Source organism: Cyprinus carpio, chromosome A19, assembly GCF_018340385.1.
Source record: "Cyprinus carpio isolate SPL01 chromosome A19, ASM1834038v1, whole genome shotgun sequence".
NCBI classification, from domain to species: domain Eukaryota; kingdom Metazoa; phylum Chordata; class Actinopteri; order Cypriniformes; family Cyprinidae; genus Cyprinus; species Cyprinus carpio.
Window position 1 is genome coordinate 17,875,572 of NC_056590.1, and position 27,876 is coordinate 17,903,447.

General features: G+C 34.9%; 1 protein-coding gene across 4 annotated transcripts; it reads right to left on the minus strand.

Moving 5' to 3' along the window:
• Positions 1 to 2,251: 2,251 nt before the first annotated feature.
• Positions 2,252 to 27,692, minus strand: LOC109109613 (N-terminal EF-hand calcium-binding protein 1-like). Of its 4 annotated transcripts, none has more exons than XM_042776840.1 (13): positions 27,423 to 27,692; positions 23,598 to 23,622; positions 21,826 to 21,934; positions 18,191 to 18,216; positions 17,394 to 17,491; positions 13,069 to 13,205; positions 6,755 to 6,876; positions 6,264 to 6,340; positions 5,705 to 5,758; positions 4,142 to 4,254; positions 3,098 to 3,175; positions 2,871 to 2,962; positions 2,252 to 2,749 (listed from the first exon to the last, which is right to left on the minus strand). In XM_042776840.1, exons 1-13 carry the CDS (start codon positions 27,501 to 27,503, stop codon positions 2,721 to 2,723), a joined length of 1,041 nt encoding a protein of 346 aa, XP_042632774.1. In that variant the 5' UTR covers positions 27,504 to 27,692; the 3' UTR covers positions 2,252 to 2,720. The 4 variants fall into 4 exon arrangements, with proteins under 4 accessions (XP_042632774.1, XP_042632773.1, XP_042632775.1 ...); XM_042776839.1 differs by lacking the exon at positions 27,423 to 27,692 and adding an exon at positions 24,583 to 25,146; XM_042776841.1 differs by lacking the exon at positions 23,598 to 23,622 and having other exon boundaries at positions 27,423 to 27,593.
• Between the last annotated feature and the right edge of the window lie 184 nt (positions 27,693 to 27,876).

Below are 27,876 nucleotides of genomic sequence, written 5' to 3' on the forward strand. Positions count from 1 at the left end.
TTTGTTTGTGTTTGTGTGTTGAGACCCTTGAGCAAGACGTGTGTGCGTTTGTGTGTTTTGAATGCAGTGCACAAATTCCGAGTATGAGGCACCATACTTTGCTACATGTCAATTCATTCACTAATTTGCCTAAACGTCTCAAAATACTTGGCAGTTGTACAGAAGAATTATTGTAAGTGCATTTATACAATTATAAGCTTCACATTTATACTTTTAAATACTCTAAAAATTGGCCCCAATCACTTCTATTCTAAGAGCCTTACTGTAACCTTAGTTTTTGTTTTAAATAAAATATAAAATATTTATTTTGTGGCCACAAATGCTGTGTAATTGATCTTAACTTAAACTGAACCTGAAATATTTCTTTAATTTTACTCACTGATCAGTAATATTGACACTTGGTGAATGGGAAATGACATGTGCATGATTTTATTTGGATTCTTTTGTACTCAGAAACAGTGTTTTGTTGGTCTGTTACTGACAGGGTGCAGTGGAAGTGTTACGCCATGTGTCTAGTGCTCCTTCCTGTGTGTAGAATGTAAACGCCCCACTGCTACCCGCCTAAATCCACAACTCGCCACAACCTTGCTAGTATTGCTGTAGCTTACATTTACAGTAGTTCTGTATTTTGTCATGACAAATGGAGATAACTATACTATCTAAACTTGTTCTGAATGTGACAAGTCAGTGAAGTCATTGTACATAGGAAACTGAGCACACAAAGTCTGTAGTTCAAGTTGGAATATGGCTTGGGTCTTTTTAAAACAATAATTTCTCAATAAAATGCTAAAATATTCTTTGCCCTTTGACGGTGTGATGCTTCGTGCCAGCTTGATTTAAATTGTCTTTTTTATTTTAATATTTTATTGCAAATATGTTATTTTGCATTTCACAAAATATTTTATTATTTGTAATTTGGATGAATAAGGCGCGCTTTGTTGTCTTTTTTATTTTTTAGTATTTTTGATAAGGCACACTGTCACACAGGCTCATTAATGGAAGATGAATCTGGTGCGGCTTGTTAATGGAAGATTCAGGAATGCTCTGTGAGAAGCCAACAGCACACCGTCTCTCAAAGGTCAGGCTGTCATTAGAGTGAACGTCACCTGTAGCAACAGACAACAGCGGCCGCAAGTGGCTTGATATTCACACAAACAGGAAGAACAGGAAGCTTGTAAGATGATTTTGCCATTATGTTATTTTCAGGACAATTTCCCTTCATATTCTGGTTACTGTACTGTCTCATTACTTACCTTTCATTCTTATTACTGCAAAACAGTAATGAAAGTCATTCTGTACTATACAATTTAAATGTTTTGTTTCCTATAGTGAGAAGAATTAGAGAGGGGGCAGGAATTAGATTAATTGGCAATTAATCTTAATGGACCTCATTTTCATTACATAATTATAATATTTAATTAAATTATAATATAATAGTTAATAGTGATATAATAGTTAAATTATCAATTATAACTATTATTTTTCTTTTAGGTTAGGGAAGTGGTATTTTAGTATCATTGATATACTACTATAGTTTTTTTAATATTTTGAATTAGATACAATTTTCATGTTTTATGCATGTTCTGTTTTCATTTTAAAAGTGTAGTAATTTTGTGTGCTTCTGTTTTTATTATTTTGTTTTCTTAATTTCTTAATTTTTTTTACATTTTTAGTTTTACTCTAAGGTACTTAAATAACTAAAACTAAATAAAGTAAAACAAAAATGCGTTACCTGACCATGGCAAATAAAAATAATTTATTTGTAAAATAAAATATGTTTATTTCAAGTAATGAAAGTGTTTTATGATTTTGGTTTAAAATCTGGTTTTAGATAGATAGATAGATAGATAGATAGATAGATAGATAGATTTCAGTTTAGCTTTTCAACTCACATATTTACACTGATTAAATATTTTAAACATTTTGAATAGAGTTCTTCAGATTACTGGACCACACTGTATATTTACAGAAAACTAGTTCAGCGTTGATTAATTTATGCTTTGTCAATATGAGCAGTTTTTGGAGCTTGAGATCATGAAATCCTGAGTCTTTCCATCCATTGGGTGGCAGTGTTGATTCTTGAGCGATGGCTGCAGCACTCAATGAGTCATCTGGCTCTGGGAAATAGTCTGGGACAATCAGTTCTCTCTCAGGGCACCAAGAAGAGCTTTCATATGCTGTTGCCATCTCCAAACTCCATATGATTACATGTAGAAAAATCCCAAGAGTGATTCAATGAAAGACAAGCCAGTACATCTGCTTAGAAACTTTATTAACCACTTGATACTACCTCCAAAACGTAAGATGAAAATTGTGGTTGGGTCACATTAATTCACATGTTTATTCAGAGCTGACAAACTAATTAAAATACAACAACAGAAGTCTATCTTTTCAAATAAATGGTCATGTCAGGAACTCTTGATATGTTCAGGAATGATCACAAGAACTGCTAGGAGAGGAGTCACAGACCTGTGCTACAGACAGACTGACAGCACTCAACACTGTACTGTCACGGCACAGATGAACACTTATCTTATGCAACTCTGATGGGATTGGAGTGTTATCATCAGAACAAAGATCTCGTTGCTTTATTTGATATCCTACAGTTTACACTACTCGTATATAGCAAAGAATGTAACAACATGGAAAGCAAGTGCTAGTCACTATGACAGGGATGTAGACGTCAGTTAGGCTTGTGTGGTCCTCATAATGTCTGCTGTCTAGTTATTGTTGAGGACCCACCAAGATGCTGTGGAAATAAATTCAAAAACATTTTTTATTCTATATTTTTCATATAATAAATTAAATAATATAAATCAATATACATGATATTTTATTTTAAGAGAGGCTTTGTACTGTGCACTGTTCACCTGGAACCAGCATAGTTGTCATAATCTCAGGCGTCTCTAAGAAATCCACATTGCCTCTCTGGAAGGTTTTGCTGTAATTGGTCTGCAGATGACTATAAATAGAAAACAAATAGGCTTTTATCCAGTTATTGCAATTCCTTGATTGCAATTAGGAATCTTTAGAACTGTATCTACATCAAAGCTTGTGAGAAGTGGTTTAAATCAGTAAAAATGTGGGAGTGCCTTACTTCTTCCACACGTTGCTTTGCTCCCAGAACTCATACAGTATGAAGCGGGATTCATTGGCAAGCCGCTGAACTGCAACACTGCAGAGAGAGCACAGTCAGCGTAGGATTACTATCAAGATTTGTAACGCTTGTAAGATTTGAAGTACACTACAAGTGCACACTTGATACAAATAAGTCTACTTGTTTGACACAAGAGTTATACTTTTTTTTTCTTTTCTTTTTCTGGAGCCCTAGTCCACATTCAACATTACTTAAAGTAGAAGAGCAATGTGAACATTCTACAGAACATCTAATTTTGTGTTCCACAAAAAGAAAAAGGTCATAGAGGTTTGGAACAAAATGAGGTGAGTAAATGATGTCAGAAAAAATCGTTTTTTGGTGAACCATTCCTTTCATTAACAAATAATGAGAATACTGGTAAGCAATCAAATCCTTCAGGCAATGCTCTTGGCATGAAAGATTCAGTGAGTGATTTCAGCTGAAGAGCTTGAAGGCGAGTCAATGTTTAATATTACAAAACCGAACTCTTCATCCAAGCCATCCCCACTGTTAATTAGCCAATTAGTAAAAGCCAAATTAAACCAAACTAATTGTCCACCTTTATTAGACAACGTTGCAGAGAAAACAACTGCTACATAATGTGATCACTGACATTTTTTGATGTCTGAGTTAAAAGTCAAACCTGGACTGAGGGCTTGTAAACACATGGACACATGCTCAAAGAACAACGCAATTCATTCACGGACCACTGTAAGCTTGCTGACGTTACACAGGCTCTGCCACGTGAGCAACTGGATGTCTTATCTTAAATATTTCTAGGTTTAATTAGATTATAACAGTAGTAATTACTGGTATTTCTTAGATCCCACGCATGCAGAAAACAAAAAACTGCCTCCATCTGTGAAACGAAACATCCAATTCATCGAATTCAAACACATGGATTAAAATACTGATCGCTTGGAGAACTGGCCTAGACTGACCCCTCACAAACTGTATGCAAATGCACCAGACATTCACCCAGATGCCGTGGCGGTGTGAACTCACTGGAGGCAGCCGGTCTGGGTGCTGGCGCAGTCGATGTACTGCCTGAGAGCCGGACGAAACTCCTCCACTTCCTCCTCCAGCACTGAGAGCTGCCTCTGAACGATCAGGATGTGCTAGGAGGGAGGTCACAGCAGGGTCAGCAGCCAGAAAACATGATTCATATAGTATTTGAACCATGGGTTAATTAAACAAAGTGTGCATAACTGTTCCTGAATCAGTTTTCTCTTGCAGTACATTAGAGGGTTGAGAGGCACTATAAAAAAACTATTATAAAATGTTGATAAGGTCTGTAAGATTTTAAATGTCTTTTATGCCCACCAAGGCCGTATTTATGTGATCAAAAACAGTAAAATTGTAAAATATTATTATAATTTAAAATAACTGCTTTCTATTTGAATATATTGTAAGATGTAATTTTAGTCTGTGCTGGTAAAAGCTGAATTTTCAGCATCATTGTAAAATATTTTTTTTGTTTTTGAAAATTTTGTATTATTTGAATCTTTATTGAGTTGTTTTTTGTTTAATATGAACATACTCTAAATATTTTCAGCATCATTATTCAGATGGTAAAAGCTGAATTAAAAATTTAACCCAACAGCTGTTTAACTCTCTCTACAAGTACACCCAGAGCAAAATGCATTTTGTGTCAGTGCTGTTTTTGTGTAATGCATCCCAATCTATAATATTCCCATATTTATCTGCTACAAATGAATGTAAAGTAGAAAGAGTATCCTCACATCAAGCAGATCTGTTTTGAACAAAATCAGTCTTATTAACATAAAACAGCTGAAGTAAGACTTGAATGCTAAATAAACATGAACAAAGCAATGAAAAAATACAGATGAATTAGCAATGCTGAAATTGTTATTCCATGCATACAGTTTGTGCTGTTTAGATAACCGACAACTGACAAATTGATGAGAGACTATTTAACTTCAGCCATGGAATAGAGTTTCATAGACCATAGAGAGATAAATGCTTCTTCATTTGGATGTATGAGAATGTGAAACATACGAATGCAATAAAACAGACCCGAAATATCGCTTATTATAAACTGACTGCTACAAATCCCAGAAAGATCACACATTTGCTTGTGCAAAGGATGTTTGCAAGGTGTTCATAAAAGCCTTGTGAATAATATGTGATTTATTTGAAAGAGGAACTACTCGTTTGTGTGTATTTTTATGCTTCTGCATGTCCAATTTAATGTTGTATTGTGTCTGTGTCGGCAGTCACGCGTAACTGTGTTTACAGCCAGTCTCCGCAGGGGTCCGGGTACCACTCTTCTCCAGTCGTTCACAAGCACAGAATCACAGAAACACAAACCACCTATTTATAGTATGTCAACAGCGTCTTGTGAGCCTCAGAGAAAAGCTCTCTTAAAAAGATGGCAGAGCCAAATGAGAGAGGAAGAGTGACACACAGAGAAAAAAGGAAATCAAAAAGAATAGCTTGGAACTAGTTTCTCGATCCCCACTGTTTCCTAGACGATAGGTGTCTGTGGTCTCTGTGAATGATTTTCTGAGAACACTGTGACATACAGGGTGACCATAAATGACTTACTGATTTGGTGGAGCTTTCCAACACCTCTTCTTCCACCGGCTCCAAACGCAGCTCCTGTGTAAGAAACACAAGCCATTTTGTGTTCATTTTGTATTTTGCATTCAAAAAATTAAACCTGCTTTTAGGAGAATAATTTTAAGTATATTTGCCTCATTATTTGTATTACCATAATGCAAGAAATATAATTCAAATCAGAATAATGTGACAATCTCGTTCTCATTACTGTAAAGGATCTGGGCATTTTATGTTTTTTTGCAATTTCCATTATTCTCAATAGTGATTTTCATTAGATTCTCATTGTGTAATGCAATATTTTTTTTATTTAAATCAGCAAACATTTAGGAAAGTAGAATAATTACTACCAGGTGTTTTAAAATAGGCTTCTTTTTTAAGAAAAATATTATTTGATATTTCATGACTATATGACTTGAGACATATTCTTGACAGGTTTCATGACATTTACCCTCAAATGAATTGTAAAGTTAGAAGAATGATTGATGACAGAGTGAGAAAAAGCATTATAATGAGAAAGACAGAAATCATTTGTGTAGCCTGTTGCCTTTTTCTCAAGACGGTCGATCAGCTTTTGCAGTCTGTTGATCTGAGTTATCCATTGATTGTCCTCTTCATACAGACCTGCAGAAACACACAAATACAGCTCTCTCTCTTGTTCTCTTGCCATAATGCTCTAGGAGGCACTTGCTCTGACTGAATGTAACTGAGTTGGAATCAATGAACTGTATTGGGAGAGTGTGTTTTATCACATGCTTATTAATTTTTTAAAGTCCTTATCCAATTTTCTATCAGTAATATTCACTTTTAAATTGTGTCAAAATTCAAACTATATATAAATAATAAAATGGGAAAATAATCTATTAAATAGCTATATTACTACAATAATGTAATAATTTGGTTCTCTTTAAAAGGTCCTAGACTGTCTCTCCCATAGTCGCTCTTCACAATCCCTCCTACCTTAACTTCTTTCTAGATCTGCTGTCAGCTGCATGCCCTCTGGGTGTGCGTATGTGCCCTTTTCTTCATAATAATCACCTGAATTGACAAGGTTCAGAAGTGGGCTGTTCGGAGACAAGCTGTTATTCCTTTGAAGTCTTCGATTAGATCTCCTTCCTGACCACTGAATAGGCAGAACCTCTGGCTTCACAGGCCCCTGTCTGTGATCAAGACCGCACACACACAAACACACATTGCAGATGCTCAGGAATGAGAGTAACACGTTTTTTAATCTCTTTATTAGCTTCTGATTATTCTGCCCAGGGAATAGGAGGTCAAAAATAACTATAAACATCATATATGGCTGACTGATAAATATCCTTCAGTCATTTAACACCCATCAGAAACAATAATTTGTCAGAATAGATTTTAGATAGCACTTCATACAATAGACTGATTTCAAGCAAGCAGCTTTACGGTAATAAACATATGTGTTTACCAGCTGCCATCACCATATCATAGTCTTCATCTTGTGGTTGCGGTGCACCATAGCGTTACGGTGCCCATCCAACGATGGGTCAGGTCCCTCTATAATTGTAAGTCTATAGGTTTATTTCATTTATTTTATCGTCAATAATAACACCTCCTCTCAGCAAGCTGCATGATTTGAAGTATCATTCTTGTCCATGGTACAAACAGTGTAGGATGTATACCTAAGTGTATAATTATTAATACGGGTTTCTTGAAATCCTTAAACCATCATATAAGCTATAATAATTCTTGCCTTTAAAACATTATTAAGGGCTCTTCACTACAAGAAAAGCTAAAATGCATATGCTAATAGCATTCATACGTTGCATCTAATTGAATTGCATGAGCAGAAACAGTCTATTCACATGCAAATGATTCTTCAACATTTTCATCCAGCATCAAAACGCAGTTCTTAAACATCACGACTACACTGATGCCTCTTTGCTTTTATGAGACCTTTCTGCCCTGCTCCTCATGCTACCAATTAAAATGTACAAAATCTGTCAGCAGGTTTCTTGCATGTTGTCAGACTCTTCCAGAACAAGGAAGGGTTTCTTTGTAGACTGTTTATGCTATTAGTAATTTTAATGTTGTATATAAGAGATTATTTTGCGTGATGGTGGTTTATGTTTGTTCTGTATTACAAAGGTCTCTGGACAATCTGATTCTGATTGGTCAATCAGGAAATGGAGGAAATGGTTTTGTATAACAATAAAGTGTACAATTCTTGATTATCCATAGCAGCTTGTTCAATACCTCTTTCACATCTCTTGTATCACTCTACAGTCTCACTCCAAGAAAAAAGCTCTGTAATTGCAGCATTTTGCGACTTCTTGCAAGCATAAATGGTCTTCAGTACTAATTTTATGGTGAGCATAAACCTTTTAAATGATGAAGGATTGCCCAGTTTAAGCAAGAAATCACTGCTTGGAAAAAGATGAAAGCTGTATGAGACAAAAAAAAAATTACACTGTAACACTGTGATAAATATTTAGCAAATGAATCCATAGAAAATGAAATTTTAATTCCAGGTTATTAATAATAAATTAATATTGTGCTATTGTAAATTGGTTTACATTGCAGAAGCTTTAAGATAATCTACAAGTAATGTATTAATATTTTTCAAAATGTTTATTATTTATATTTAATAATATTTTTAAATATTAATCTACAAGTCAAAAAATATATTTTGAATAATATATTATTTATACTTCACAATAATATTTTATCTGTATATTTACTAAATGAATGATTGAATGAATGAATGAATGAATAAATGAATGAATGAATGAACGAACAAACGAACAAATGAACAAACGAACGAACGAACGAATGAATGAATGAACAAATGAACAAATGAACGAACGAACGAATGAACAAATGAACGAACGAACGAATGAATGAATGAACGAACGAACAAACGAAGACTTCAGATGCAAAAACTCTAAGTCTTTGTGGGATTTTTCTTTGAAATTAGCATTTTGAGGCTCCTATGAAAATAACATTGGACATTTTTTAAAATAAGGCATTCAATAACTGACTAATAACCTTCTGTTTGCAATTAAAGTCAAATTACTGAACCTAAACATAGGAGCCTGATAAAAATGCTAATTTAAGAGAAAAAAACCCAGACTGACTTTTTGCATCTTCAAATAAATAAATAAATAAATATTATATGATACAATTATTATTTATCTATTTATTTATGCAAGTATGTAGCCATAAGTAGAATAATTTACAGTTATTATCACAAAATAATCCCATTTAGTCTGAGACCAGGCTTTATCCTGGTCATCCGGTTAGGGTTTATTTTGGCATAATGACCACCTGATTGTACAGTAGTACCCCTTTTATGATGAAATAAATATGTGCCATCAACCACTCAAAAAAAAAAAAAAAAAGATATGTGATGAACCGAATACTATTTTACTATTCAGTTGTGGGAGTGAAAAATGATTATATGAAATCTAATTTTATCTATTGTTCAGCTATTCTCGAGCAGCAGAGGAATGCTGCATCTATTTTAACTCGGGGACAATGAATAAATGTAGGCAGGCAGGTGTCAGAATTAAGGCTCGGTTGGTTGCTCATTATCCCTGAAGACACTGTTGCACAACGCACATCCTGAGGGAAACTTACCCTCCACGGTTAAAAATGGCTCACAAATGCATCACCAGGCTGAAATCAGCAGCAAATGAATCAGCTAGAGCCATGCAGGTGATTAAAACTCAGCTGGAGTCACATCCACACATCTGCATGAACCCATGGATCTGAACTGACAAACGCAACAAACTGTTCTCCAGAGACCAGCCTCTTTTTAAACAGGAAAGTACAGTATATGAAAATGATACAGTGTGAAAAACAAAAATGGAGGTATATCAGCAGCAGTGCTGTTTCCTAATCGCTGGTAATGGTTTTGCTTCACACACATAGATGAAAGCAGTGCTGTGAATGGGGTGAGTGCTCCCGTGAGCTCTAGATTCAGATTTGAGCTCATCTCCACTGTTTCATCCCTGTGTGCGGTGCTGCTCCTCAGAGAGTCTCTCTCGACGCTTCAGACGGAATAGAGAATGGACCACGCTATTTCAATTTGTTCTGGCCACCAGCCACTTTCAGCACATCTAACACAGTGGGAATCAATCCCCCCTGACCTGCCCACAATAAGCTGGTCGTATAACGCCAGGCCTCGCCATCTCAAAGCCTTTAGGCTCAAAATGTGTATTCACTTTCTAAAAAAATACTAATGTTATGAAACTCCACACTGTCAACTGTGACACAAAAGCACGGTGACATAAGAGGTTACGCGTGTGCAGCCATGTGAAGACATGCACAGGTCTGTGCTTGAAAAAGTTATGAAAAAACTCTCCTTAAAGGGATGGTTCACTCAAAAATTAAAATACGGTCATCTTTTATTCACCCTAATGTTGTTCCAAACCATGAATGATTTTATTCTTTCATGGAATATAAAAGGAGAAAGTTGGCGCTTCTTACTTCCATTTTTCTGATGAACATGGACATGGAACATGGATAAATGAAATAAAAGGCCACTTAAGGCCACTTAAGTGTACATTTTTATGAATACTTTCATGAATATGTTCCTTAACAGATAAAAGATTAAAAAGTGCATTTTGTAATAATGTCAAAATAAAAGTTTTACTGTAAAGTACATTTTAAATCATTATGTTTTAATCTGTTTTCACTTGATTAATAGCATGTTATTCAATATCACATTTAAGGTTGCTATATTTTAAATGCACTAAATTGCAACTTCAACATTACAAATACGTCATTACAAATATATTTAAATACATGACATGGTTTCAATAGAAATTACATTAAAGTACATTTTAGTTTACCATAAATGCTTGTCAGTGCACTTTAACTGTATTTCAATAATAACAGAAATAACTATGAAATTAGATATAAAGATGTACTCAAAATTTCAGCTGATTGCATTTTATATAACAAATAACATGCAATTAAGTGTCTAAAAAACATTCCATTCAGTTAATACTTAAGTTAATATTTTATTTTATTATTTTTTGTAATAAGTGTGTATGCTTTTTTTTTTTTTTTTTGGATCTTGACAGGTCCTGGTCATTGTATTTAACAGAGCAGCGTGAACATTTGTGAAGCATCTCCTTTTGTGTTCTATGGAAGAAAGAAAAAAATGGTTTATGACAACATGGGTAAATGATGATGAGTTTTCATATTTTGGTTAATTATCCCTTTAACTATAAATATGAGCTCTGTCAAAAATCATCCAACCAAGATAAAGGTCAGAGGGGCCTTGGCATGGCAGGAGTTGAGATATTTTGAGAGTGCTCATGGGATTGTGAGTGAGGCTGCAGACCTGGTGCCGCTGTACTTGTGAGGACTAAGAGATGGAGAGTTCAGTCCAAAGCCAATGCCACTGAGATATAAAGACATGTTTCCAACGTCAAATAATTTAAAATGCCTTTGCACTAAAAACTATGGCTGTCAAAATCATGAGTAATCTCCTAATTTTCTGATTAAACATTAATTAATGTGATGATTTAGCATCAAAAAAAGTACATTTAATTTGGTAAATGTATGTAAAAATTACGAAGTTATTTTGGTAACACTCTTCAATAAGGTGTCTTTTGTTAACATATGCATTAGCTAACATTAACAATGAGCAATAATTGATTAACAATGTTTCAGCATTTATTAAGCTTTGTAAATGTTAGTTAATAAAATAAAGTAAAATTAAAAAATGAGTAAAATAAAATTGTTGTTTGTTCATGTTAGTTTACAGTGCATTAACTAATGCTAACAGACAGAACTTTTGATTTAAAAATAATAATACTTGGATTAATAAATGCAATAGAAGTATTGTTCTTTATTCATTCAAGTTATCTAATATATTTAACTAATGTTAACACATGGGGATTTATTGTCAATTTATATATATTAACCTATATTTAACTATATTTTATGACAGTCCTGTTAAAAATAAATAAATAAATAAATACCATGACAGAGTTCACCTCTGAAAAGAAGAAAGGTAATACTTAATCTAACAAACTTAAAGTGATAGCTCACCTAAAACTGAAAACTTCTTCATCATTTACTCACCCTTAAGTTGTTCCAAACCCATATGAGTTTCATTCTTCTGATGAACATTTAAAAAAAAAAAAAATATTATTTTAAGAATGTTGGTAACCAAAAGTTGCTGGTAGCCATTGACTTCCATAGTATTTTTTCCGACTATGGAAGTCAGTGGTTTCTAGTAACTGTTTGGTTACCAACATTCTTCAAATTATTCTTAACAAAATTTGTGGGGGAACTGTCCCTTTAAGTTTTATAAAGAGTAGGACAGATTTCAGAGTCACATATCCTCAGATTGTATTAAGTACCATGAAGAACAATTTTTTTTTTTTAAATTATAAAATAAAAGATTATAGAAGCTGAAATTAAACACAGGAGAGGCTGAAGCCCCCTAAATACTGTCTATAATTGCCTCTGTTTTTAATAATAACTGCAATAAATGCTGTATATTTCAGTGGCGCATAGTTATTAAGTTAGACACACTGTATCGCCTGAAGAGGTGATAATGAGGTAATCTGAATTTACCAATTAATTAGGATGCAACTGGCTATATCAGAGCCAGAGTGTTTTTAAGAACAGAAAAAAAGGAAAAACTTCCTTTTAAACCCCAATCTCAGCATCCTTCATTTCTTTAGGCCAGCTGCTCCAGCTAATTTTCTTGAGAATTTTTTTGGTGGGTGGTGAGGTGAGGGTGGTGGAAAATGTGATGGAGGATGGGTGGTGGGAGAGTTGTTGGGAACACACACGCATATATACTGTCTCAGGCATGCAGCGCTCTCTAGCATGCAATCATCCAGGTGCTGGAACAAAACAGCTCATTTTGTATTTGTAAATTCTACCCTCTAAGGAGCTGCTGACCTCCATGGTGGGCCATGCAGCAGACCCTCCTCATCACACAAACGCAGTGAGTCAGAGATGCTGTGGGCTCAAGATAAGCTGCTAATCAAGCACAACACACATGCACGCGCACACACAGGTTCTGTTGATTCTGTGATGGTTTAAACTGGCATCCGTCCCCTTTCTGCACAAAAGCAAAGGCCTGGGTCAATGGTCTGCTGGTTACCTGGTCTATAAACAATTAATGCCACTGATGCTCTAGATATTCAATACCAAGTATGGCTGTGTCAAAGTCAAGCCACAATGAAAGCACCCAAACAGCATTTAAAATCTGAATTCAATACTCTAATATGTGATTTGCTTAAAGTCCAGACATTCAGCCAAAGGCAATGAATTAAAAATATCCACTCATCTTCTGCTCACTCCACATGTACAGTAGAAACTGTATGTTTAACAAAATCTGGGTGACTTGCCTCTCCTGCCGGGTCTGTTCGGCTGTGGTCTCCATGGCACACTCCAGAGAGCTCTGGAGCGACTGCAGCTGACTGGTGGTCTCCCTCAACAGGAAACGTGTCACAAACTGCTGCAGATGCGTGGCCTCCTGATAGTCCTGCAGATTAAAGACAGAGGGTTCATTGACACAGCTGCTCTAGAATGAGCTTTGAACATCCACTGGCATTTTAAACTTACTAAAATATGAATGAATGCTCATTTATTAAAACACTTCATAATAATTACACACTAATAAAGTACTTACAAATCATTTGCAAACTATTAGTTTATAGTTAATTCATAGTTTATAAACTGTAGTTAATACTTAAATAGACTCTATACAAATAGTGAGTTCTTCATTCATTGTCACTGTAACTAACCAAATAATTTTTGTTTAATTAGCTTATATGTAAAGAGTTAGATAATTCTTTGTCAACTTATTAACCATAAATTGTACTCACTTTAGATTAGGTCACGGAAATGGGAAAATGTTATTAATTAATTACTTTTAACAAATCTTTACCTTTACTTTTACTTTTACATACATTGTGTGTGTGTGTATGTGTGTGTAAATATATATACAGTATATATATATATACAGTATATATATATATATATATATATATATATATATATATATACCCACCCCTCAGTCCGTTCGCCGCACCAGTTGCACCCCCTAAGGACAGCCCTGGCCAAGTGTTTGTGGAGGTATTTGCAAAGTACATGACTGAAACAGTTCGTGCATCATGTCTTTCAATTTAAGAATAACTATATCTCAAACTGGAGTCTCAAACCTCTTCATCTTTTTGGGGGGTGAGATTTTATTTCACATCCGCAGGCTCAAAGGCAAGGCTGCATGGGTATGTTATTTGCACATGGTACGTTGGTTATTCAACGTTAGGAATCAACAACCACCTCTATAATTATGTTGCGTGCCAAAGCAACCATGTTCTGTCACAAAGGAAAAGCCATTATTAAAGCCAAGAGCATCCCTCAGCTAACAGGACACATAATTCTTCTGAGCATCCAGATATGAAACAGGTGCTGTGCACAGCACGTCTATCATGAACTTGCTCAAGATGTTGACAGTCACAAATCCAACAGTTCCACCAACACATGTGTATTTACAAAGACGGTTAAACACACAGACCTTTACAATAACCTCAGCATGAATCACTGCAACCAAGACCTGCATAACCTGAATCTGTTTAACAAGCAGCAAACATCACTAATCTTTCCTTCCAGTGTCGGTCAATCAGCCAATCAAATAACCACACATTCAAGCAATCAATACAACGTGCTTGCAGAATGGAAAAAATTAATGAATCACATTTAAATTCTTCAGAACAATCATGTTGATTGTGACAACAATACATGCATTAATTTTGCTCTACAGAGATATATTTAATGCCCGTTTTAGCTAAAAATAAGCCAACCAATAAATATATAAATAAATCATATTTCATTGTTTTCTAATGACAAGCTGTAATAAAAGTTTGAAGCTGATGTGTGATGCTGTAAAATTACTAAATGAGATACTATAAGGTAAGTGAACCATGTTACAAAGATGTAATTCTTATAAAAACATCATTTGGAGATAAAATCATCATTAAAAAAAAAACAAATATGTTTAATATTTGAGCTATAAATCTGTCACGACTCCACCTGAAGGCAAGAGATATTGGCTGGATGATATGAGCGCTCACTGTATGATGTTCATAAGTGTGGTTGCTGTTTATAGAGTCCTGTCCTCCTGAGGGCAGAGACCAAATGCATCACAGCAGCTGGTTTGCACCCCCACTCGTGGCCTTATGTAATAAACACAACCCTATTTGTTGCCATACACAATCACTATCTGTTGTTGCTGATGATTAATGGAGCTCATGCAATAGAGACCTGCACATTATGAAGAGAGTGATCAAAGAAAAATCTTTTTTTAACACATTCATAATCATCCAAGAAGTAAATTAAAAGCATTGCCTTTCTTAATTAATATTAAAAGACATTTACTACATTAACGTTACAGATGATATGATTTGCATTTCAAATAAATGCTGTTCTTTCGAAAAATCCTGAATATATATATATATTATGGCTAGTGGATAGTGCTGTAAATTATAACCAGTGGCGATTCAAAAACTACACTATGTTTATATATTTTAAGGACAGCAAACAGAGACATTCAAATGATATCTGATCTAATCTTCTCACACTATTTCTCTCTTTGAGGTTCAGTATTGGGAATTGGACTCTTGTCTCTAAATGAAAAACGTTATTCCTCATGCTCTTTGAACAGTATCAAATCAAAATGAAATTCTGGCTGAAGAAAGACAGCACCTGTCAATGCACCTAAAACTTTATACCATGCAGTGATAAAACAATCAATTGCAATTTGCACCTCTCTCTCATCATCAATAAAACAATAAAATACAATAAAACACAGAAGCAAATGCCAGTAGTCTATCTCAAAAAAAGTCCCATTGAACTCATTAATCGTGTTTCACTTCCTCTGTCTGCCTCACTAATCAAGTGGCATAATGAAATGACACAGCACTGCCCTTCATGCCGATGACTCCATTTCTGAGATGCTCACATGCATTAAGTGCAATGTCTGCTGGGCCTGGAGTCAACGCTTGGCTAATTCATTATCTGTGCGAGGCAGCAGACAGTCTCCGTTAAATGGCTCGGTGGGAACTGAAGCACGCAGCTCATACCTGCGCGTTCCTCTGATGGTCAGTGTGAACTGTGCCGATTACTGACATCAGACGCTCGACAAGATGAACGCTGCTGTTCAGACCAGAATGTCAGTGCTGATAACTACCGACAGCGCTGCACAGCAAGACAGCAGCCAATAACCCAATCAATACATCTGTGAGCGGATCATCCTGTGTTTCACATGACAGATGCAATATATTAATGTTTTTTATGTGTCTTTCGTGTTCATGAGTCTTATATACAAACTGTTTCAAGATAATAATTATTAATTGAGTTTTGCATTTTTCCCCATTCAAAACTATACGAGTGACACGTCTTGGGTCTTTGGCAATAACCAAGCACATTATAGTCATTTATTGAAGTTAATTACTGTGATAATCACGTTTTATGAAACTATTCCCACAAATCATAGAATAAACATACAAGATCTCTATGAAATCTTTGTATATGAACATTTGATGGAAATTGAGGCCAGTGTTTGGGAGTAGCAACCCTAAAGTTTCGACACTACTAACTTTATATGAATTTTTCAGTATGTGACAGTAGTTAGTATTATAAAAAAATAGTGTCATTTTTAGAAAGTAGTAGTGTAAGACGATGTCTTTCATACTTTTATGGACCTTGACACTGTTATTTATTTGGCAGTCTATAGGAGCGTCACAAGCCTCCCTGTTTTCATCCAAAATATCTTGAATTGTGTTCCAAAGATGAACTAAGCTTTTACGGGTTTGGAACGACATGGGTGTAAGTGATTAATGACAAAATTTTCATTTAGGGATGAAGTATCCCTTTAAGTGTAGTTCATATAACTGTAGAAATGAAAAGATTCTTGAGGTAACTCAAAAGTGATCCCCAATGTTGTGGATGATGTCAGAATGTTCACAAACATCAGTCCTCAGCTATTTAAAACTTCATTTTACCCCTGAGTGAAGAACCAGGAGTATACCGCAACAAATACTAATTTCCAAGTTCTTCAAAGAACAGTTATTTTTGTTTGTGTGAGAAACCCAAAATGTTCCTTCAAGTGTCTTCTCAGTTTAACAGTGCAGTTTGTGGCCACATAATTGCTTGATTTTGTGCGTAGTCTGATTATTCTTGACAAATAACATCCATTTTATCAACAAACAGAAATGAATAAAGCACTTTATCATACTGAGATCAAACAGTTTTATCTCTCCAGCAGCAGGTCGTGGGCAGCAGCAAGGCTGTGTTTGTCAGACAGATGTGAGTCTGGTGCAGATCCATCTTCATCCACTCTCAGAGCTCCCACAGTGCACGGCGTGAACAGCTTTATAACGACTCAGAGAAAATTACACACCTAATGGCCACATTAGGGGCCAGGGAACATGCTGCGTGTGATTAAGATAAGACACTGACAGCCTTCAGGAATGGATGCAGAATACTAATTTTAGTGCTTTTAGGTATCACGTCTATCTGCTGCCTGTTCACAAACACTCAGAGTTAAAAACAAGTGGCAGCGGCCACATAAATACACAAAGGTTATCCCATCTTTTCTCATAGATGTAATTTCAGTCAACTATGTAATTGAGATCATTAGCTGAACATGCAAATAATGAAGACAACTCACCTTCTTGGTTTTGTCCATGGCTTTCAGTATGGTAACGTTCAGGTCTTCCAAGGCAGCGAGGACATTTTCATATTCTCCAAGATGCTGAGAGAAGTATTCTAAAAGAAAGAAAGACTATTTAAAATATTAAGATACATATGGCAGTGTTTTCATAAAAAAAAAAAACATTTCAAACGTCACTTGATAAAATAATGCTCATTGGCATTACCATAAGAATTTATATAGAATATATTTTCATCATTCAAAGCAATTTAGTAATTAAGAACTGCGTATGTATGTAAACACATTGTATTTATCCAATGCAAAATGTACATATTTGCTCTTATGCTCACTGACGCTGCATTTAATTGATATAAAAAGTACAAATTCAATTATTACAAATTAAAATAACGGTGTGATGAGTGGGCCGGTGAGGTAAATGATAATGAGCGACATCTGTGCCATTCACCGGTCTCAAGTCAAGTCAAACATAATTTGAACAGAAGAAGAAAAAAAAATTAAAAATGAAAGGATACCTGAGGCAGAACCCTCTGGAGAACCTCTAGACAGACTGTAAAGATTAAATATCCTTTTGTTTATTCAAGTAACTTCATATGTTTGTGAATGCTTCATTTATGGCAGGGTTACTTGTGGAACTGTTGACAGCCTTTAGATTTCCTGCAGGATCATATGGCTTCATATAGATCATATCATTTCTCCAGATGGTTCAGAGGAACTCCAGATGCTGCCTCAAGTATATTTTCATCATTACAGTGAACCTTCCAGTAACATCGTCAATAAAAAGTGTGAACTCTTACCACACAGCTCATCCGTGTCCACATTGCTGTAAACAGACCATAAGCAGACATGTTAATTTCTTTTCCACAACATGAATGTTACATGGTAAAAGACGTGAGTTGCACCTAAACGTGATCTAATGATTTGTGTACCTCACTGAAAGGCAGGTCCTTTGGGACAGTGATGTTTGTCTAATGACAGAGGGTCATATTTAGAGAGCTCATCTCTAACCTTAAATAACAGTCACCAGGCAAACACTGAGTCCACTGACATCTCCATGTCTCAACCCTGCTCTGATGAGAGAATCAATGCTGTAAGCTAAAGTCATTACCATACTGGATGAGAGTATAAAAAAATCAGAATACACAATATGCAATGTGTGCCAATGCACAGCAATTTTTTAAAAATCTATATATAAATGTACGTATCAGTATTTTTCTGCTTGTTAAAAAAAAAAAAAAAACTATTATTTTAAGAAATTTTAGAGAGGGAACATGGAAATTGCCTGAAAAGTAAAATGTTGTTTTACTTTCGCTCTAAACAAAAAACAAACAAACAATTTAATAGCATATTTATAGTACATATATTTATAGTAAAACAAGTTTTTTTTTTTGCAAAAATGTTTAATGTATGCAAATTTTGTATTTTTATTTGTATCGAAAACATTTTTTTAAGATTTTAAGAAACTATATAGAGAGCCAAAATATAGTGGTGATGAATGGGAACATGCAAATTGGCTGAAAGGTAAAATTAGTGTTTTATTTTACTAATGCACTAAACAGCAAACAGAGTTTTTATTGAGATAAATATGCCAAATTTAACAGCAATCTCCATTAGCTTCACAGAGTGACAGTGATTAACCATTTTAATCCTTTTTCCAGCACAGTGGGTGGGAGATTTTCAGCATTTGGCAGTTGCCTTGATGCAATGAGTGCATTCATTGGTTGTCTAGACTCTAAAAGATGGAAAGACACCCAAAAATAACCGTTGTTAGACCTGCTGGATAAAACAGTCACAGGGGGCTTTGCGTTTTGGCTGAACTGTTAACTGACTGAGCTAGACCTCGTAGTGGGAGGTAAAGCTTTCAATAAACACAGAGACAACATATCAATAAGGCCTTAAGAAGCACCTGCTGTACACTGTCAATAATCTTTAAATCTCATCTCTTCTCATATCTACCTTTTCCTCCAGACATTACACCGTAGAAAGACAGACCTCAGTGTAATGGACAAATAAATAATCTATAATTGTTTCCTCTCATATTATGAAGTTGTTAAAAATGTTCAATCGATTAAAGCATTATTGGCTACAAGGACTGAAACTGACATTAAAAATCTTTTCAGTGTGGATATAAAAAACCTTGAGCTCTTCTCACACCTAAAGATGATATTTTAATGGTTGGGTCACTTTCAAGGAAAGATTTATGAATTCTGCTGAGAAAATGTTTTCAAGGAATCCTCCTTCCAGGATTCCCTGTCTGTGACTTCTCAGGCATATCAAACACATATGAAAGTGCCTGAGACACTGAAAGTAAATGCAGGACCCCTCATCCTAAGATTTCATGCGGCTGCCACTTTCCACAAATAGAGTACAAAAATAAGTCCTAAAACTCTTAAAAGTGTCTTTTATACAGAAAAAAAAAATCCTGATTGGTGGGTTTTTGTTATCAAATAATAATAATAATAATAATAATAATAATAATAAACAAAGATACAAACAAAGACAAAGATATTTTAATAAAATAAAATAAAATAAAATAAAATAAAATAAAATAAAATAAAATAAAATAAAATAAAATAAAAGTGTTAATTTTTGTATAGCTAGTTTGGTACCAAATGTTGGCTTATAGTTAGATGAATGTTGATTTCCAAAATAATTATACTGGTAATAAGGTTGATGAATTGATGAATGAACAAGCCTGACAAATGCAGTCAACACTTACATTTGTATAAAATTCAAGGAAATTATTATTTTATTTGCATTATTATTTTATTTTTTAACTTGTCTTGCTGCAGAAAGAGCACAAATTATTTTACTGTTTGGACATCATAATTTTAACAAAAATTTTCCTTCTTTCTTTTTTTTTTGTAATGTGTAGAAAATCATGCAGTAACAAGTTTGCACAAAATAGTTTAATAATTCAACTGATTGCTAGTTCTGCAAACTACAGTAAGGACACTGACATTTTATGTGTTTTCATACCAGGTTAATTTTGCATAATACTTCATTTTAATAGCTCTCAATAAATAAATAAATAACACACATGGGATTTGGGATCATACTTCAGATAAAATGCATTGTATAACAAGTGGATAGTTACTTTGTTGACATTTATCACAATGAATAATTGATGCTTGACCCAAAACAATATTATGCTTGTGCTAAGGGTGAGACCCAACCATTATGTTGGCACGGGAAAGTGTTTTTTTTTTTTCTTTGAAAAATTACATCAAACCAAATCTGGCCCAGCCACACAATGAATGGAAAATAAAATCAGAAGCACATTCTCATCAAACACCTACTACATAGGGAGCATGTACCAGACAGGAGAGCTGCTGCTATGGAAACCAAGATGACTTAAGTGACATGGAATCATTCTGTGAGGAGGTGAAGGCAAGATGAAGATCTACTTCCTATAACATATGTTACACAGACTGCATTAATCACTACACAGACATACTATGAAATATTGGGCAATATTTACAATTTTCATTTTGGGTGAGTCCTTTAAATGTAGGTTTAATATTTCATCTCCCACATATAGGCTACAAATACAAACTACATTTTTTCTTTTGGCATGCCATGCATTATTTCTGCACAAATTAAACCCTTTAAATTTAATTAAAAAGAATCTCAGAATAAAGCAGAAGAAACCAAACTTCTTTATCTCTCTGGCACTGACACGCGCATCAGCATGGACCATTGAGGTGGCTTTGTCTAACAAGCCAGAAGCATGATAAGCATCATTTCGACAGGAATCTGTCGTGTTTGAGAGACAGCGCACCCTCGTCCTCACTGGATGTTACTCACAGCAGGACAGAGTGGCTACTGGATGAGTTAAAAGCATTTCTCTTGCATGGTTGCTACTGTATATTCATGCCTTGTTGTGACAAAATCATACAGCAAGAAAAATGTCAAGAATATTGTAAAAAATAAAAAAAAGATACTTGAGGCACCATTAAGGGTTCTAATCTCCTTGGTATTTGTGGTTATTCGTATGTAGGCCTGGGAGTTGATTCCAAAAAGAATCGAACTCTCTGGTAAATTGTCCATTACTCTAACTATCAAATAACTGAAGAGCCATGACAGCGAGTACTGAGGATCTTGATTCAACCCAGTGAGTATATATAAAAATATTTAGTATGCTTAAGTTATAACTTAGTGCTTTTATGTTGTAACTTTCACACAGCTGGTGCAGCCGGCTCCAGATCTTTGGCTGGACTCAGACTTAAATGAGCTGGATTTCAAGCACACGTATATTCTGAGAGTCAATACAGTGAGATTCTGGCTATGTGATTGTGTCTAGTGTACTTGTGTCTAGTGTCTGAGTATTGAACTTGGACATATGTGGCAGTACAGTTCCATTTTGTTATGGGCTCCAAAATGGTGCCTTGTCATTAGTATGTGTATGTGAATGAAAAGCAACAATACGTACTTTGTGTTATGAGTGTCAATTGCATGGAAAAGCTCCTTTAATTCATCTCCTGACAGAACACCATCTGAGAAGTAAGCCTTGAACTCGTCAAAGGACAGCTTCCCATCATCTTTTGAGAGGAAAATATAGTAAAAAAAAAAATTGCCTTGAAAAAATATCCAACTCATAAAAGTATTTCAGATTTAATAAAGACAGTGCTGAATCTATAAATGAGAAAGCAAGCAAAGTTCATCATCTTTCAGACGATGGCAGTTTATGCAAGTCAGATCTCAGATGCTTGGGAAAACATAAACACACAGACGCCGCAAGGCAATGTTTGCGACAGGAGTGAGGGCTCGTGTTAGTTGGTGCAGAAGCCCAGAGGTTTTCAAACAAACAGTGACAGGTAAGTCATGCCAGCATGTACTCAAAATATAATAAATGTGTGTACTGCTGCACATGCCGTGTGCTATACACCTACTAATATACAATATGAAATAAAATGCAATGAAAGAGCCTCAGAATGAACATAATATGAGGAAGATGGAAAGAGGTCTGCAGAAATCCTTGTGCCTGACATACACTGAAAAACCTGCAATTATTACAATAAAGAGATATTTCTACATAATTGAACTCCTAAATGTCAGTTTTGTTTGTATAAATTAATGTATTTAAGTTGATTCAGTGATGTTAAATAATAATGCTTGCTTAGATGGGGTTTAAATGATACTATCACCTTCTGTAGGGCTGCTTTTTTGTTTATAGTTGAATAAAATTTAGATTATGCAAAAAAATAAAAAAATAAAGTTTTTTTGACCGAACTTTATACTGATTTGAGCTAAACGACGACATTGTCTTCTGTAGATCTGCTTAAAGCAGAACTGAACTTGTTTCATAATTCATTAACTATGCTGAACTGACTGGAGCTGAACTTTTTAAATAGATACAGCTAAAATTGAAAATTTGCAGAAAAAGAAATTTGTGTTATTATTTATCTTATTTTCATCGTATAAAGCACTTATACATAAAGATGACTTGTCCTGACTTTGCTTTGAAATTGCATTGATTGACAAGATAGTATTCAGTATTACAGAGCTAGAACTTAATATAAATGCTTCAAAATATTGTGTTTACATACGTACTGTATGTGTAAAATACAATTACATTGTACAATATGATTAACAGAAAGCTCATATTAAAATTAGACTGATTAAACTGTCATAAAATGTATTAAATTATGATTTTATAATAATAGCAATATTAGAAAAAATAATTTTACAAATTTAATTTTGTTTCAATATGAATGTATCAATTCAAAAGACAACTTAAAATGCACACCATTCAGATATATAAACTTACAATGGACATCATTTTAACCTTATTCAATTATATGTGTGCATATATTTTAAAACAACACATCATCTTATAGTGCACTATGCATGCTAAAGCAAAATAACTGAGTTTTGATTCACAATACCTGAACTGGACTTCACATAATCAATGCTATTTTTAAAATCTATGGTTGCTAAAACTGAACTATAAGAGGGGGTGTCGGGGAGGAGCACAGTAACATTTGTTTGCATCGCTCTACTAAAATATTGACTAACATTAGGAAATGTATGCACAGTGTTGTGTTTCCATGACAACAGAGCAACAGCATAGACTGGGAATGGACAACCATTCAGACATATGGATGCACAGTTAGAGTAATGTGTACTAGTCTAAAAAAACAACAACTTATTATGCAGGTGTACAACAAGTGCACGTTAAAAGACACACAGGCAATGTCTTACCATTTTTATCAGCTCTTCTCAATATCTGAAATCAAACAGGGCAATATCAGTTAAAAACTAGGGGCCATGGAAAATTCATGCTGCGTTGATCGTGTAAAGGGACTCTAGCACTGTAAATTATTTAGGTAGAGGCCTAAAAAGAACAGAGATGAAAGAAAAAATGATGATGGCTATGTTGACTTTGATCACCCAGGCGTGCTGTAGTGGTCTGTTAAATAAAGTCCCAATTCACGGCAAGAATATTCACACTCTAAATATGGTCCTCTGCAAGGCATGCCAAGACTATGCTGAATATAGCTTCCTCCTTAGAGGAGTGAAAAACTATGCCACCGATCTGTCAGGGACCGGTGCTTCCTTATTCCTGTATGATAATTAACGATACACACCTCATGTCTCAGGGGAAGTTCTTTAGACAGCATACTACAATTTAATTAGCAACTAAAACCTGCACTTAAAGAGCGTGTCTTTGTTGGAAAAGAACATGCACAGCCATTATAGAGCAGAAAAGAGACTATTTAATAACTAAATGTTAATGTGCATAAACTATGCACAATGAATAATTAATAATATGCTAATTAACATTATGCATAATGACTGCAAATGTAATGTATAAGTGTATATATACACACACATACATACATACATACATACATACGTGTGTGTGTATGGGAAAAGACATCAAAATAAAATAATCTGCAAGTGTTTAAACCTAGTGCAAGCGAATTAGGAACTTTAAAATATAGATGAATAAATGTTAAAAATAAATATTAAGCACATTAACAAAAGTCGTGCACCTTGATCTATATTAAAGATACGGTACTCTCTCAATCTTCAAGTGGACACTCAACACAAAACCCTATACAGCACTGTGGATTCATTAACAGGTTATTTTAAGACTCCATTTTCTCTTTATCTTCAGCACAAATAATTCGTTTTTACAATCAGACAAGATTTAAAAAAAAAAAAAACGCTTTCATATACTCACATCCAAAAATATTGACATTCCTTTCTTCAACTCGATGGGAGCGCTGCCTTCATCTGAGAGTGACTGCACCTCTTCAGAGCAATCCATAGTGATTCCTTGTGATAAATAATTATCTAACTGCAACACTTTCCTTTTAGATATGCCTATAGTAACCCTGAATTAATCCACACAAGTGCGCGTGCAGGGAGCTTGAGCTGTAATGCGCGTGAAAGGACTCTCCTGCTGTACTCCAGTGAAGAGCCACAGGTCTCCTGATACTGCTTGAGCTGTGCTATCACTCTAGTCACTATACCCTATCTGTCTCAGCGGGGATACACAGTGTTGTTGTTTTGTGATACGTTTCTTGATGTTTGTTTTGATGCAAATGAAAGAATAATGGAAAACGTGCAAAAACTGCACGGTAGCTTCATTGCGTTTTGATCGTGTGCACGCCATTAAGTTCATTCGTGTTATTAAATAGTGTTACAGGAGAATCAAATTTAAAGGCATAGTAATGGAAATTTTGTCATCATGTCACCACATATCAACCTCATCTCGTTCCAAATATGACTTGCTTTCTTTCCTTTGCAAAAGGAGAAATTCTGAAAAATGTCCTATAGTCGTTTTTTTTTTTTTTCATTAAATGAAAATTAATAGTGTGGAAAAATGTCAGCGAAAAAGTATGATAAACGTTATTACTTACTGATATTTTTCCCTCCAACATTAGGATAAGCACATAATGACATGATTTTTTATTCGTAAACTATTCCTTTAATTGTTCGCAGCAAATACATTCTTTAAGGATTATGTTCACATTATGTTTCTCAGAAAAAAAAGTGATCAGCTTCTAACCATTTGATAAGTTCTTTGTAGCTTCCTATTTATTACAAAAAAAAAGTAAATACGATTACTGTGAAATGATATAAATAACTAAGAAAAATTCAACCTTAATAAAGCTAATAAAAATTATTCAGTGATTTAAAGGTGAAACATCAGCGACATCTTGTGGTAAAACATGCCAAGAACATAAGCATCATGTTAAAAAGACATTTACTTTTGAAGCATTTATACAACAAAACATGTCCCAAACTTTTACCTGGCACCATTTCAATTTTCAGATGAATCGGATTAATCACTGTTTATTTAAAAAAATACAGTAAAACTGAAACATTAAGTTACATTAGTTTGTTAGCAATTACTAGTCTCGAGTTGAAGCTCATTAATAGGGCAGCTGCTAAATCACACAAAAAAACACCCACAAAAACTAAGCAACTCAGAGACCCGGCCACATTAAAAGACTGTCTGTGATTTATGACTAAGCTGCCATTCAGAAACCCCTTGACCAAGGCCAGTGCACAAAGACTCGTAATCTGTTGTAAAGAGAACAAAACCACCACCCTTGACCAGAATGCGTATGAATGTCCTGTGGCCAGATGAGTCAGGTTTCTACATTCATACATGTTTACTTATCGACAAAGCCAACGGTTGCGTACAACCCTCAATAATGTCTGAAATCACAGACGATCCATAATGACATGGCAGACAGGTCGAATTATTGCTCAGTTTGGTAATATGTATCTAAATAAATGATGTAAGCCCTCTCAAGTCAATCCCATATTCCAATCTGATAATATCACATCAAATATCAAATAAAAATTCACCCATTGGCCTCTGTCCATCATCATGGCCTCCTAACCATACAGACTACTACACAGTTAAGTGCTTGTGTGGCAGCGTTCCAAGGACAAGATCTACTCTAAAGGTGAAGGGTGTCAAATATCAAAATTATGAACACTGATAACACTGGCGATCTCTGACTAGCTATTACTACATTTCACTTGCTATTGAACAGACTGTATTTGTACAGGCTGAATGCCTCTTAAAACAATGCAAGGACTTTAAAAACAGAAAACGGTAAGCGAAGAGAGATTTGTAAACCATTCAAAGTGCTTCAGTGGATTTACAAAACAAACACGATTTGTATTTGCTAAAGGAAAAGCAGCCATTTCTAGGCAGCATTAACGTTTTTAGACTGGCTTTAATTCTATAAAAAAATCATTGCTACTGTACATCAGAGTGGCTTTGTGTTGTCAAGTCATGATTCTCAAATGTATCTTTTCATGCACGAGAATCAACACACATGGCTTTTAAAGGCTGAATATTCCATCAATGTAACTCAAGGAGATTTATTATTGAAATTTAATTTTAAATTTATAGACCTTTATAGAATTTAAATGTAAATATATCTAAGATCTAATGCTAAATTTATCTCCAAAAGGAGGTATTAGAAAGAATTAAAAATGCACAAGAAAATTCACAAGAAAACAAAAAAGGTACATAATACTTTATTCTAATATTATCCAATCTATGTGTCACTCTATAACACCAAAAAGTATTGTTTTAATAAATGATATAATGAAATTGATTAAAAAATTTGATCAGTGAAATATTCCCATTAGTAAATGTGCTAGCCTATGTATTTAGCCTACATTATCTATCTATCTATCTATCTATCTATCTATCTATCTTACATGTTCAATTTAGACTAAAATAATTTAGACCAAACCTACAGTATAGTGTAGTAATGGAAGCCAATTTCCAAAGTATACCCAAGCATTTATTTATTTGTCCCGGGCTCTAAGAACAATAACTCTGTACAGAACAATGGACCTTTTCACATTCCTCAGCAGCAGAAGTCGTCATAGACTTCTATAGGAGTGAATGGGAGACTTCAGAGTATTTGTTAGCCGGCAATATTTAATATATATATATATATATATATATATATATATATATATATATATATATATATATATAAATATATATATATAAACAGTTTATGTTGTTATCGCGATACTCACAGTGTGACGTGGGCTCCATGACGACGTCGCACGGAATGCTGGGAGACAAACAGTGGCATGAATAACGTATGGAGTAAACATCCCTTACTTATGAGTGCAAACGCTCGCGGCGCACGAGTAAACCACCCGTCGGACAAACGCAGGCGACCGTCCTTCAGCAGCTTTCACAGCCGCGGTCATCTGGAGGAGCAATGTGACGTCGCGCTGCCTGAGCGGCGGGACTTTGGACCAGAGCCTGTGCGGGAGTGCCGCGGTGAGCGGAGCCGATCCTGGAGTCGGGAAAGTTGAGCGTGTGTGTGATTTATCAGTCAGACGCGATGACAGGAGCGGTCTGAGGGGGGTTATTCCTCTGATGGTGGGCATGGCGTTCATAAGCGAGCTGACACAGTTGCATCTCAAGTCCTTAAACTGGTGCGACTCCACAGCAGTGTTTCCGAGATAAATCACCAGATTA